General features: G+C 36.6%; 2 protein-coding genes across 2 annotated transcripts; one reads left to right on the top strand and one right to left on the bottom strand.

Annotated features, from left to right (window-relative positions):
- On the top strand, positions 1,786–2,876 carry LOC104780117 (transcription factor PRE5-like). The gene is made up of 2 exons (XM_010504583.2): positions 1,786–2,317; positions 2,596–2,876. Exons 1-2 carry the CDS (start codon positions 2,192–2,194, stop codon positions 2,746–2,748), a joined length of 279 nt encoding a protein of 92 aa, XP_010502885.1. The 5' UTR covers positions 1,786–2,191; the 3' UTR covers positions 2,749–2,876.
- Positions 10,227–10,918, bottom strand: LOC104783685. Its single transcript, XM_010508808.1, has 2 exons — positions 10,489–10,918; positions 10,227–10,393 (listed from the first exon to the last, which is right to left on the bottom strand). Exons 1-2 carry the CDS (start codon positions 10,916–10,918, stop codon positions 10,227–10,229), a joined length of 597 nt encoding a protein of 198 aa, XP_010507110.1.

Genomic DNA, 14,751 nt, shown 5'->3' with positions numbered 1-14,751 from the left:
ATTACAAAAATAATCAATGTGATGTGAAGCTTAGGCAAACAAAGATTTAACAATCACATACTTTAGTTGTCCCCATAATTAAAGAACGAGATATAAATAAGATAAAATAATTCGTATGAACAACTTGATTGATATGTTTTTTTTCCCTTTATATTTAAATCCGATAATATGTGTGAATCGTATATAATAAACGAATAAATATATTCCCCTCCGTCTACTGTTTTAAATTTCTAAATCATAACTAAGAAACGAAAATAGAATACACAATCTTAAACTGTACTATTAGCGATTAATAATTACGAATTTCTCCTTAGGTTTTACTTTTTTGATTAGTAATTCTGGTAGATATTTCCCTATCAGCTTGGAAGTTGGAGGAGAAGACATCGTTCAGTTAGCTATTATTTTAGTCGTTAGTTGTTAAAACGTCAAACAAGGTTCATGAGTTGAATAAAAATACTACTACTAATTAATTACTAGACTTTTCATAATTTATTGACACTTTTCTATGTCATGCAAACAATGTACACAAATAAAGGACGTAATTAAGTACCTTTGTGTGTCCCCGTGATAATCATGATTTAGAATCTAAAGTGGCATAATAATCTGAGATCTTAAGCAACCACATGGGACATGCATGCCGTTTAACATCGAGTATACTAAATCTCAAGCTTCCGAAACATAGGAGATAACTTCGGAAGCAGACGAACTTATCATGACTACTTTTTTTGGGTAATCGATTGCATGACTGAAACAAGTCGTCCATGCTGTTTATATATATAATTCTTTTCTAAAACCCAATTTTCACAATTTGTTATATCAGTTTTTTCTTATTATTTTAATTTCAAAAAATTAATGAATAAAAAATACATATAAACTAATCACTCATTTCCTATCTTAATTTCTATATAGAAAAACATTGATGTAAAAAAAAAAAGATGGACAAAGATTACGGGTAAAGTTCAGAACTCACGATTTAACAGAAAAAAAAAATATTAATTAAACATTCTCTTGCAGTCTTGCTACTGTCTGCAACAATGTGTTGTAAATTTTAAGCGACCACACTGATTCAACTAGACCAACTCATCGAAATGGATCATACATGACATAAAGTTAGGTTTGCAATCTTAAATGGATGGATTGCTATGTTGAGTTTTTAATTTCGTAATTAAGATGATCGATCAATTCAAATTTCCTGGATCAATTCTAGATCTTTCTATTAATCGAAAGTGGGATAAAATCGTAAATAGTAATGAAATGAAAATAGAAAGTCAATGTCATCACATGGTATTGCCTTTTAGTGACATGCACATAAAGGGCCACATTGTTAACTCAACATGGAACACATCACTTAAATCCCACTTCAACTTCAGCACCAGCTTTGGGAACATTCAGCTTTTTACATCTATCCTCCTCCATTACAAAATCCAAAACCATCGTCTATTATTCAGCATAACTATATTATATACAATAGTTTGAATTATTAATATTGTACTAGTTTTCTAAATTATTGTCGTCGGTAACATATTTTCGTATAAATAAATTTAGCTACGTAAATAGTTATATGATTGTATTGCATGAATAGTATTATAGTGTAAAAACCAACATTTAGTTTAAAATATACATTTTGAAATGGCCAAATATGTGTCTTTAGTAAAACAAGTTGTGTATTACTTATCTTTAATAATAGAAAAATTCACTTAGAACTCTAACATAAATTTCACGTCTAGGGTGACTATATTCTTTAAACGGTTTTGGGAAGAGGTTATCAAATATTCAAATCTCTTTCTCTCCCCTTACATCATTGTCTAGGTTTATTGCTCTGTTCTCTCTCTTTCTTGTGGTCCTTGACCTCTTTAAATTCTCTCTTATCACTTTCTCATTTTCTTTATATCTCTAACTGTCTCTATAATCCGAAACACTTTCTTACAAATTTCTCTCTTCCTTGCTCTTCCTTTTCTTCTTTCACACCTATTCAACACAATATACAACTATTGTGGAGTTAACATAAACCCTTTATATATAGCTTCTTCCACTTTCCTTTATAGCTCTCTTCTTAGTACAACCCTTCTCTCTCTATATATCTTCTCTAGATTCCAATCTAGAAAATTAGAGAGATAAAGCACACAACTTAAAGGTCTTTTTCTTGGGGCATTGTAGTATTACAAACTAAACAAAACGAAGAAACAAGAAAATGTCAAGCAGAAGACCAAGACAATCTTCGAGTGCTTCAAGCATCTCTGATGACCAGATTATCGACCTCGTTGGCAAGCTCCGTCAGTTTTTACCGGAGATTCGTGAACGGCGCCGTTCCGAAAAGGTATATTCCCATTTAACCTCTTCACATATAAAAAACAGAAAAAAAAGGAAAACAAAAAATGGGAGAAGACATATAAATCATACAAAAGAAACCAAAAAAAGTCTATACTTTTGACTCCTGACAACTTTTTTTGTTTTCCATTTTGAAGAAATTAAAACGTCTATAAAGTCATGTCTTGTGATGTCCGTACATGTATTTTTCATACTTGACTTGACTCTTAATGATGTTTGTTGAAAATGTGCAATCCTTGCTAACGCTATTATTTGTGCTCAAAACAGGTGTCAGCATCGAAGGTACTGCAAGAGACATGCAACTACATAAGAAAATTGCATAGAGAGGTTGACAATCTCAGTGACCGTTTGTCGCAGCTTCTCGACTCAGTTGATGAAGATAGCCCTGAAGCTGCAGTGATTAGTAGCTTACTCATGTAACCTTCCACTATATTATTTATCATGATTATAACTTCTTAATATTATATATTTTTTTAATTTTATCTATATATATATATATGTAATGAAATCTTGATCGTCCTTATCAAGCGACGTGTTTTAGCTTTTTATGAACTTCCGAATTTTTGTTCCAGCAGTTACATTAATTTCATAGTCAGTAGTATCCTAAATTTGTGATATTTATTGAATAAATAATGGACATTCTGATGACGAAAGATCGAGAAAAATGCAGGATGACTGGATGAATATGATATAAATATATATACTTTATCCATTTTCTTATAAAAATAGTTTAAAATTATTAATTGTTGGGTAAGCAACCGGCTCATATTTATTGCGTTTCTATAAATGACTATGACGTTGACGAAGTAATGAGACGTATCTACATTTAACGATGATATTTAAATGTGTGAAAAGCTATTGAGCATGAGTGAGTATACATGAATGTCCGACAAATCTTTTTGTAAATTTTCGGCGTATGGGCTGCCACGTAACTACGTTTGAAATGTCCCATGAAGACCTTTTACTTTGAAGAGAGATTCGTAATTTTCTAGAAAACATTTTGGAGGGAATTAAATGATGGTCCGCCAGTTTCTATTCGTTGTTATTATTTTTGTATATAGTTTCTTTAACTGAGAAAAATGCATCTGAAAAGTTATACTTCATTCTACTAAAAAAAGGTTTAAGGCTTCATTTTACGAAAACTTCGGACACCTAATAATATTGAGCCGGATAAATCAGACTTTTCTATTAACCTTCAAACTTTTAAAATTTTATTGATTTGAAAAATATGTTTACTCAAGATGTATTTTACTATCTATCTTTACATTTTTGCCCGAAAAAAAAAAAAACCATTCCATTTTCGCTTTTTTCCCTCAAAATTATGTGTATGGTTTTTTTTTATATATATATAAAGTTTTGTTGATTAAGACCATTTACATTTTAAGTACATATTTTATTTTACCAAGAGACTATAAATTAAAATTTGAGACATTTTTTTACGGTGAAAAAATAGACAGTAATTTTTTCTCCCAAAAGTTAAAAATAAAGAAATAATTGCTATACATTTGTTTCATTGTTTGTCACTTCACGAACATGAACATCTAACACATTTAGCACATTTCTTTGAGTAGATTCACTAATACTCCAAGTCACGCAGCAACAATGTGCTGAAAACATGCACAAAATCAGGCATAGGTGAAAAAGGTTAATTGAAGCAAAAAATGGATTTATGGGCCGGACTGGCCGAAGGGGCATAAAAATTAAAATTTGGAAAATAATCTTGGCTTAATAACAAAAAAAAGGAATCGGATTCTATTTATACTTTAATAAGTTCGTCATCATATTTATAGTACACATTGCAATTCCTGGAACATGCATCTCTCATGCACAAACCTTTAATATACATTACCAGTTTTGTTTTCGTCTACTTTCTTGCATACTTCTAGAAGCTAGCTTCTCGTCTTCACTCAACTCTCGTCCTCAACTGAGGATCAGCTTCACCGGCCCATCTCTACTCATGCAAAGTAGGCAACTGTCATAGGTCTAATATTAAATTTCAAAATAATTCTTAAGATTAAAATGCCTAATTTTGCCAATTTTTTTTATTAAAAGATTTTTTTCCTCTTTTGCTAGAGGCCTCAAAGATATTGAGACGGGCCTTAGATACCCAATGACATTTTTAGAAACTTTGCTTTTCACAACTTTATGAAAGAACAATTCTTCTTTCTTACGTGCCAGATGATGACAACTGATAAAGTATTTGTGAATGCGGTAATTTTCTATGTGTTATGGTTTTGGAGAATTAGATATTGTGTGGTGCAAGTATTATAATTTTATTTCTACCTCTTTGAAGATTATTACCATATTTATTGTGGATTAGCTCAGGACAATACACTTGGAGATATTTAAGCTTGAGACTAAACAAAAAAAAAAAGAAAAAGCTGTTCAAGAATGATAAACATGGTCATGCTAAGTGCTGGTCGGCATTTAGGAGTGCCCTACACAAAAATAAAAAAATGTTCCATTTTCACATATTAAAAAAAGTTATAACTAACAGTAACAAATATAAAATCACATTATAGACTTTTTACATATCTTAAAAAAAAAAAAAAAATCTTTCTACATCTATATTGCTGTAATATCCATGATCCAAATTTTTGGAAATATAGTGAGGGTGTCGATTGACACTAGTGATGGTGTTAATCGACACCAATTGCAAATAGGTTAATCGGTTCAATTTTAATTCTCCGGTTCGCGTGCTTGGTTTAGGCAAGCCCTCGAAAGCAAAGAAGAAAGAGAGTTTAATTCTTCCTTCGTGCTTTTAGCCGTTTTCACCCTTTTAGAAAGCAAAGAAGAAAGAGAGTTTCCAGATACTGTTCTTCAGGTTTTTGGTAGATCCTTTGTCCTGTGAGTGAGTTTTCTTCCTGGAGAGTGGGGATTCAAGGCTAGGGACGTGGTGGGAACGTTGTTGTTGTGCTAGCTTCGTTGTTTGGCTTATCTAAGCTAAGATCTCTGTTTTTGTGACTTTTTGTGTTGTTTGGTTGTTTCTTTTGGTTGTTTGTGAGTTTTTCGTGGCTCACGAGGCTTGGATTCGTAGTTGGGATCGTGTGGAACAAAAAGGAGAAGCTTGGAGGCAAGATTCGGAGGTTCTGTTCGAAGGAATTCGATGCTCGGTAACGGTGTCGGTCGACACCAACGCGAGGACGACTCAAGGACTTGACAAGTGTCAGTTGACACCATGTGGTGGTGTCGGTCGACACTGTTAGGGATTTGGGGAATGTCGAGCATGGTGTCGGTCAACACCAGATGACCAGTGTCGGACGACACCCTTCTGCAGCAACCGGTTACTTCATGTTGCGTCGTGCATTGCCTGGTTTGTTTTATTGTTTGTTGATTGTGGCATGAGAGATCTTATTGCTTGTGTGTATAGCCCAATAGATAGAAGGATTTCCTCTCTAAGTATTTCTGGTATATAGTTACGCCTCTCTTTTGTGTTGTGGCGCAGGTAAACGCAAAGTGTGATCGCGGAATCAAGGTTATGAAGAGGAGGATGTTTTAGAGGCTCGGTTGTTTACTCTATGTCTTTGTTAGGATGCTATAGTAGAACTTAGTGGTCTAGAACGGATGCCAGGGTTGTTGGATTTATGATTAGTTATGTTCTGGATTGTTGTCGGAATTGATATTATGTTATTTCTTTAATTGCTATTGATTAATGGAGTTGAAAATTTGTTATCCGCTGTTGTTATTATTTGGGGGTAGGTTGATAGTGATTATGAGATCACTAGATATTAGAATATATATAGAAAAAAATGGGTTAGGTTGTTTCAATTGCTTAAAAGATTTCTAAGTAAAAATAGCCTTATAAATATCTTACAAAAAAAAAGAAGTTTTTTTTTACATATATATTGCTTAACAGATTTTTCATTAGAAAATACCTTCAAAATTTAAAGCCCGAATCTTTGGTTTCAGTGACTTCCCTTGTGGGCCGGGCCTATTCATGCTTAGTGTTAGTTTGTCAACTGCTGCAAAACAAAATTCAAGGAACTAAGAGTGTTTGTAGAGGACATCACTCCAAAGCCCATTGAAGCTTTTGTCCAGTAGAAAACAATGGGCCTTAACAATTGAACAAAGCACAATGCAGCTTCTCCAACGGTAACAAAGTAACCTCTTTCACACCATGCATGTGCGGCAATTCGTACAGTCAAACTAGCATTTACAGCTAACATTACACCCAAGTGAAGAACAAATTCGATGTTTTTACATCTCCAATTCTATGCAAATGATGACACTTGTCAGGAATCAATCCAAACATAGTAATCCTTATTCTATTTTATACTATATATAGAATATGTGATATAATGAGTGAAGATAAGAATGAAGTTATCCTTTTGAGTCTTCTTTCTCCAAGTTTTCTAGGGATTTATCCCATGCTTTTATGGTATCATAGCGTCGATAATACGATCATGGCTACACTGATTCTTTTTCTTCCGCTCCTTTATCTATCTCATAGGTTGTGACTCTCAAGCTTACAAAGTCCAAATAACTTTTATAGAAAACTCAATTTTGAATCCTTTATTTCACCCTAAAATTTTACTCGGATATATTAATGGTTTGATTCCTCGACCAGCAGCTACTCGTTCTATCAATAATGGTCAAGGTCTGTCTAAAGAACCAAATTCGGATCGGAGTTCATGAAATGGGTCAGAAACGATTAACTAGTCATGGCGTAGATTTTTGGCTCTCTGTTTAAACCAGCGTTGCGAGTGGTCTATCGTATGGAAGACCTACGGAAGAGTATCTTAATGAAATGAACCAGATTTTTGATCAACATGATTCTATTGGCTTTCTTATGACTGAGTTAGAAAAGATATATGGATTACTTCCTGGTCTAGGCAAAGAGTATGAGCTGTTACTACTATCATAGAACACTCTTATGGATTTGTTGCCTGGTTCTTTAAAGTGATTCAGCTTGATGATAAGTTGAAAGCATACTTTACTGCTTCCACCGTTACGCCACATCTTGCCTTCCAAGCTGGAAAAGGCTACTTCGATAGAGGAGGATCTAATAACAGAGGAGGCAGGTCTGGATCTAGTGGTGGCTATCGAGGCAAATGAAATGATTACACCTTAGATCGCGGTTTCCAGCAGCATGCTAGCAGTCAGAATAGTGAGAACAATAATTCTTCGCGGCCAACCTCTCAAATATGTGGAAAGTATTACTCTCAAAAGCTACAATCATTACAATGAATCTTTTGTTCATCCGAAGTTACCTACTGATTTAGCTGCAATGAGGGTGTATGAGGGAGACCAGAACACAGGAAATAAGTGGCTTCTTGATTGTGGATCCAACTCACATTACTAACTCCACTGCAAATCTGCAACATGCACAATCTTATCAAAGCCACGATTCTGGAATGGTTGGAAATGGTTAGTTCTTGCCTAAGAACTCACATTGGATCTGTTCAACTTTAGACGTTGATAGTTAAATATCTTCCTCTTAACGTTGTGTTTGTCTGCCCGAATGTTACTTAGTCTCTTCTATCCATATCTAGGTTGGGTTCAGATTATCCTTGTTCTTTTAGATTTGACTTTGATGGTGTGCGTGTTAAGGACAAGCATACGAAGCAGCTCCTCCCAATCGAAAACCCGAATAAAGATCACTATGTGTTGAAACCTATTATTCTACAAGATAACTTTCTACTAGTGATGAAGTTTGGCACAAACGTTTGGAGCATCAGAGTGCAGAGGTTTCACAACACTTGTCAACTACTCAAGAGATATCAATAAATAAACGGACCAACAAGCTTTATAAAGCATACAGGCTTGGAAACTGTGCTCAGCTTCCCAAATTTTCTTCAAGTTTTGTAGCTAGTAAACCCCTTGAGAGATTGCATTGATATATGGTGTTTTTTTATCAGTTTTCAGTCTTTTAATCATTCTTATTTTATATCTTTTATTGAGTCAAAGTATGTTTTTAGAGTCTTTTAACTTTTTATCGAGTCTTTACAGGTTTTAGGGCACTTTGGAAGAAAATGAGCAATTATTGGTGAAAACAAACATAAAAGAAGTGAGAGAAGACAAAGGCTTCACAGAAGATTCTGGTGGTCTACTACCAGCTGTCTACCTCCCCTGTGATGCTTGACTGCTGGCTTTATCAACGATTATGGTGGTCTACTACCAGTGGTCAACCTCCCCTATGTTGCTTGATTGCTGGCTTTATCGAGGATCTAGTGGTCTACCACCAGCGGTCTACCTCCCATGTGTTGCTTGACCGTTGGATTTATTAAAGATTCTGATGGTCTATGACCAGCTGTCTACCTCCCCCGTGTTGCTTGACACCTGGTTTTTGGCTACTCAATCTGGTTTGATATGGTATTTTATCTCCTTTTAAATACTCTACACATGATTAGCAAATGACGTTTTATGCTATTTTTCACAGTTTTTTCTACACTTGAGATTAGAAAATACCTGAACCGTCTCTCCATACAAGTAGGATCTCCATATCCTTAATGCAAAAACAACTGCAGCCATTTCCAAATCGTGCGTAGGATAGTTTTCCTCATGCTTTCTAAGCTGTCTTGAGGCATAGGTGATCACTTTATCCCCTTGCATCAAAACGCATACTATGCCAACCCTCGATGCATTTGTGTAGACTGCATATGGTTGGTTTGGCTCTGGTAGAGCCAAAATCGGGGCTGTTGTCAACGATTCCTTCAATTTCTCAAATGCTTCTTCCACTTCCTTACTCCAAATAAACGGAACTCCTTTACCGGTAAGTCGCATCAAGGGTTTAGCTATTGATGAAAACCCCTTTACGAATTTTTGATAATATCCTGGGAGTCCTAAGAAACTCCAAACATCCGTCACCAACGTAGGTTTCGGCCATTCTTGAATCGCATCTATCTTCTCGGGATCGACAAATACTCCTTGCTCCGAGACTCGATGGCCAAGAAATCTAATTTCTCTCTGCCTGAACTTACACTTACTAAACCTTGCGAACAACCTTTGTTCCCTTAGTCGCTCCAACACTTTCTCTAAATGATGTTGATGCTCTTCGTACGAGAGTAAATGAGGATATCATCGATAAATATTATCACTAACTGGTCCAGATAGTCATTTCATCAATCGCGTGAATGCTGTCGGCGCATTGGTGAGCCCAAAAGGCATCACTATGAACTCGTACTGGCCGTCTTTATCGAAAACACAGTCTTCATTACGTCAGACTCAAAGATTGGAAATTTGTGATGGCATGAGGCTAAATCGATCTTGGAAAACCAAATTGCTCCCCTGAGTAGATCTAACAACTCGTCAATTTGCGGGAGTGGGTATTTGTCCTTGATAGTGATATTGTTTATCCCATGGTAGTCTATGCACAACCGCATACTCCCATCCTTCTTTTTGACAAACAAAATTGGGGTTCCCCATGGTGATGAACTTGATCGAATAAATCCCTTCTCAAGTAAATCCTCCAATTGAGTCTTTAGTTTGGCTAACTTGGTTGGGGCCATTTGATACAGCTCCTTAGCAATTGGAGTTCCACCTGACTCCAGGTTTATAGTAAAAGGATGACTTCTCGGTGGAGGCAATACTTCTAATGGCCTGAACATGTCTCCATAGTCTTTGACTATATCAATGTCCTCAACATTCAAATCTTTTATGTCACCTCCCCCAACAGTGGTAAGAGTGACAAGATAAACGCTCTCTTGCTCAATCAAGTTTCCAACTCTTATGGGCGATGCGAAATATGCCCCTCTGCTTGGGCTAATCCCATGGAAGATTAGAGGTGGCTCGCCTCCTCTCTCCATTATCACTCTACTCTTACTGCAGTCAAGCTAAGCTTCTTACCCTAACAGCCAGTCCATACCTAAAATGACTTTAAATCTGTTCAACAGCATAACAAGATGATTTGATGGGAGATTTGTGTCATGCACGACCACTGACACTCCTTTCAATATCCTCTAGGTCTCCAAAGGTGGTTGGTTACCAGCAGTGTGAACAATAACACTAACTTCCTCTTCCTCAAACCCTTTCTCAAACTGGTCGATCACCTCAGTTGTCACAAAACTGTTGGTCGCCCCAAAGTCGAACAATACATGCGTGGGGTTACCACCCACCAGTAATGTTCCTAATCCATAATAAAAAAAACTGCATGCAATACCAATCAACCAATCATATAATCACACAAACACACACAACAAGGAAGTTAGAACCCAAACAAACCTGTTATAGGACCTTTCTGAGATCCTGAAGGTTTGGCTGGCTCTATTCCTAAGGTATACACTTTAGCCGAGGTTTCTTGCTTCTTCATCAAGGGTTCCTTAACGGTCACCGCAAGCGAAGCTCGATTGGGAGGTTGGGCGTTTGGCTTGTTTGGATTCATAGGACATGAGGTCGCGTAATGGCCTATCTCACCGCAAAAGAAACATTTGACTAACGCACGTTTGGGAGACTTGGTTTCCACAATTGTCGGGCAGGATCGGGAAAAATGTCCGACCTGGCCGCACATATAACATCCCCTCGGGTCAATGTTTACTGCAGTACGTCCACCTTGGTTCACAACCATACCACCCTTACTACGGTTGATGTTCCGGTTTCCATTGATCTCTTGTTTGCTCCTTCGAGAATTCACCACCCTCCCTTGTGGCATCATCTCTTCCTTTTTCTCTTAAACCACTCTACCTTTTTCCAGTTTAATCCCTTCTTCAACGTTTTTGGCTCTCTCTGCAAGTTAGGTGACACTCGCATAGGTCACAACTTGTAGTCTACTCAAAATCTCTGGCCATAGTCTCGTAAATACTTGGCCATAGTCTCGAATGCTCCTTTCCCCTTGTTCTAGCCCTATGAATTGCTTCTCCAAGCGATCACGGGACAAAGGAGGAAAGTAATTGAGCTCGAACTCCTTCTTAAATATTTCCTAGGATATTGGTAAGTAACGATAGCGAGAAGCCTCCATTTCTCACCATGCTCCTGCATCTTCCTCTAGAAAATTAAATGTGATCCGCCTCCTGTACCCCTTGGGACATTCGGAGGTCTCGAAATGCATATCCTGATTGTGTAATCATCGGTTCGCTTGCACAGTGTTGGTCTTTCCCGTAAACTTTCGAACTCCTAAATATCTCATCATCTTCACGAGCTTCACAAACTGGCCCATTTGCATCTCAGCTTGGTAGTCTCCTTGATTTGGTTGCTACCGTTGTTGGATCATAAGAGTCAAAAGATTTTGAATTATTGAGAGAGTTCATTGAGTCTCAGACACTCTCTTCTCCCCATTGTTTCCTTCCTGACCTCTTTGCCCTCCCCTTGGCTTAGCTGGGTTTGGTTGTGCAGCAAACTGCTTGACATGAGTGTATTGCTGAGTTTGTGGATATGTAAACTCAGGCTAGTCATAACGCATGGAATCCATTGGACAATACCTTGGCGTATCTCTGGGATAATTCCAATTAAACATGTCACCCACGTTTGGTGTGTGGTGATCATGCACAAAATTATAGTTTGGCTCATCACCAAAATACGGACCCCATTCCTTTGGCTCAAACGATAGACTCCAATTCTCCTCTTGCTCTGGTGAAGAGTCTCTCGATTTAGTTCTTCCCGAACCTCGACCAGAAATCTGCAACCATTGATAGCAAGGTAACTTAATCCCATCTACCTAAAGTGCTGAACGAACTGGATTTCCTAAGTGCCCTTATGCGACCATTTTGACTCGATAAATCTAAAACAGTATGAGTCCTGCGAGGCATCATAACCATGCTCTGATACCACCGTTGTAACGCCCCCAAACCGTCCTATGACCGGGAATACCCTGAACGACCCTGGCAAACTACTTGGAAATAGTCACCAACGATTCGGTCGTGGTTCTAAAACCCATTTAGACCCTTAGCTAGTCCACTGGTGCTATTCCCTCCACTCTAGACACCACTTAGGCTTGCCAACCCTCATGATGCCCAAGTGTTGAGCCGACTCGGACTAAGTCATTATCAGACATTACTCGTACACACGAAAATATAAAACCGATTTCTTTCATTAAGTAAAAATATTCTACAAAGTTGACAAAAGGACTTTAAGAATTTCTGGCTAGGCCTAAAGCCAAAAAGATTATACATTTAGACTTTTTAAACAAAATTTTTCTTTCTTTACACAAAGGCACAAAAACTACTTCGTGCTCATATTGTCCAACACGCCCTCTAGCTTCCCTCTACTAGTTACCTGTAGGGCAAAATACTATCATAAGTAATCTTGGATTACTTAGTGAGTCTCAGGGGTCCCTACAGAGGATTAAATTCCCATCCCAACCCAAAGATGTCAAGAATCAATCACCACACCAACAATCAATCCGAGAAAGCATGCAGAAGGTAGTAAGCCAAGCAAATAACCATAAGCAAGCATTAATGCAATATGCAAAACTTGAATAACAAATAACCATAAGCCCGAATATGCTCTTTTTCTTCCCACCACATTTTTACACTCGGGTTACAACCACAAAGGCACGCAACCGGTACAATACACCAACTACACCGTCGTGTAGACAACCTCGACCAAGGTAGCGACTAAGTCCACCGAGCTCTTCGCAACAACATGCAACTCAATAACCAAGTCAAGGCTGCATGTTGAGACGGATCCACAAGGAAGATCAGCCACATGCTAGTCGGACCTGCAGTCACGAACGCCACTCACTTAGACCATCCACAATTGATACTTAAGTTTATAGTCTTAAAGAACATATAAACAACAAGTATTAATACTTAACCTAACATGAAATAGATCAAATGAACAGATCAAAGATCCCGAACATGATCTACCATGGAATTCACCTCAACACTTTACTAAACAAATTTAGATGCAAAACTTCAAGAAAATCTACTAAGAGAATCAAGAAGATGCAATCTAAATGCACATGCAAACCAAATCTAGAACGAGTCTCCCAACTTCGAACTAGATCAGATCAATGCTCCCTGAACTCACAGATTGTTGAAGAACTCAAGTTTCTCCAGCTAAAACCTTGCTAGCTTTGACACTTCTCGCAGACGCAGCAAACAATCGTTCCAAGTTTCTCACAATTAAGCAGAAATCTCACAACCTTTCTCTACTCTCTCCAACAGCCTTTGGACTTAAACTCTCTCTTTCTCTTCTCCAAAAATGAGAATAAGAGTGAATATTTATAGAGAGTGTGGGCGAGCTTCTATGGCCATAAAAAGAGGTGAGGTGTCGCCACCACATTTCTCCACTCCAACACTTGTCATTTTCGTGGTGGCCAAATAATCCACACTTTCACCATTATCAACGAGTCTATATTGCCAATGATCCACTAGATACAAAATTTTAAGAATTACAAAATAAGTTTATCAAAAAGTTGATAGGATTCCTTTTTACGCCCGACATAACATCTTTGCATTTAGTCATGATTTTCCGATTGGATTACCATGCAAAGTGATTGATATTATACCTCGAAGCCTACAACTTCTTGTCATTTCCTTCAATGTTTGCAACTCTTTCCGCCTCTTGGCGAGACAAGCTACCTTGAGTCCAGCGGCTTCTTTTAATTTGATTATTATTTGAAATCCTGGATAATGCAATTAACCCCATGTAAGCAGAGAGAGAAGTTATAAACTCTCTTGGGGGATGAATAATATCTCGAATGACTTTCTAGTTCTCGACAATATTTTTTGTTTGCAAAGATTTCATTCTGTGAAAAGGATAAATTATGCTCAGTCTAGGACAACACCCCATTTTTAGTTATCAACAGCAAAATCGAAAGCTTAATTTCTCTTAACTATTCATTTTTAAATAATGTCCACATTATTTAGAGTGTGAAACACCATACCTTACCTAATGACCTTGTATATTAAATAAAGAAAATTTAATATGCGTACATAACTATGTATATTAAATAAATAAAAAAAGTCAATATGTGTAAATAACTATGTATATTAAATAAAAGAAAAATCAATGAACTTTGATGTTAATACAAATATTTGACATATTCATATTAGAAATTGTTTGAAATTAATACTTAATGAGTTAAATATTAATATATTTACTTTAAATAAATATTCAATAGAACACAAGAGTTTTGCATATCTATAAATGAATCAACTTTTAGAATAAGATTTGGCGCATTAAACATTATTATATTCATTGGCGCAAGCTATCAAAGATATATTCAATTAATGTATTTAATAAAATAGAAGTACATTTCAAGGTGGAATCAGAAAATTGCATTTACTTAATTTAATCTTCACATTACGGTTTACCCTGAACAAATACACTTTTTGTTCCTCCAAGTCTCCCAACATGTATGCTTATATGACAATTAAAAAGGGAACATCATATAAGAAGAGTTTGACGTATCGACAAAAAGAAAAGCTCTAGAATTATGACAATTCCCCTTTTCTCCGGTCATATTTTGTTAGCTGACAAATACACTCAGCTTTTAAATATATGAGTCAAACATAGATGTAAAAGCATGACTTGAATTTCAAAGAA

This window comes from Camelina sativa, chromosome 4 (assembly GCF_000633955.1).
Source record: "Camelina sativa cultivar DH55 chromosome 4, Cs, whole genome shotgun sequence".
Taxonomy (NCBI): Eukaryota; Viridiplantae; Streptophyta; class Magnoliopsida; order Brassicales; family Brassicaceae; genus Camelina; species Camelina sativa.
Note: the sequence above shows the minus strand (reverse complement) of the source record. Positions and strands in the feature narration are given on the sequence as shown.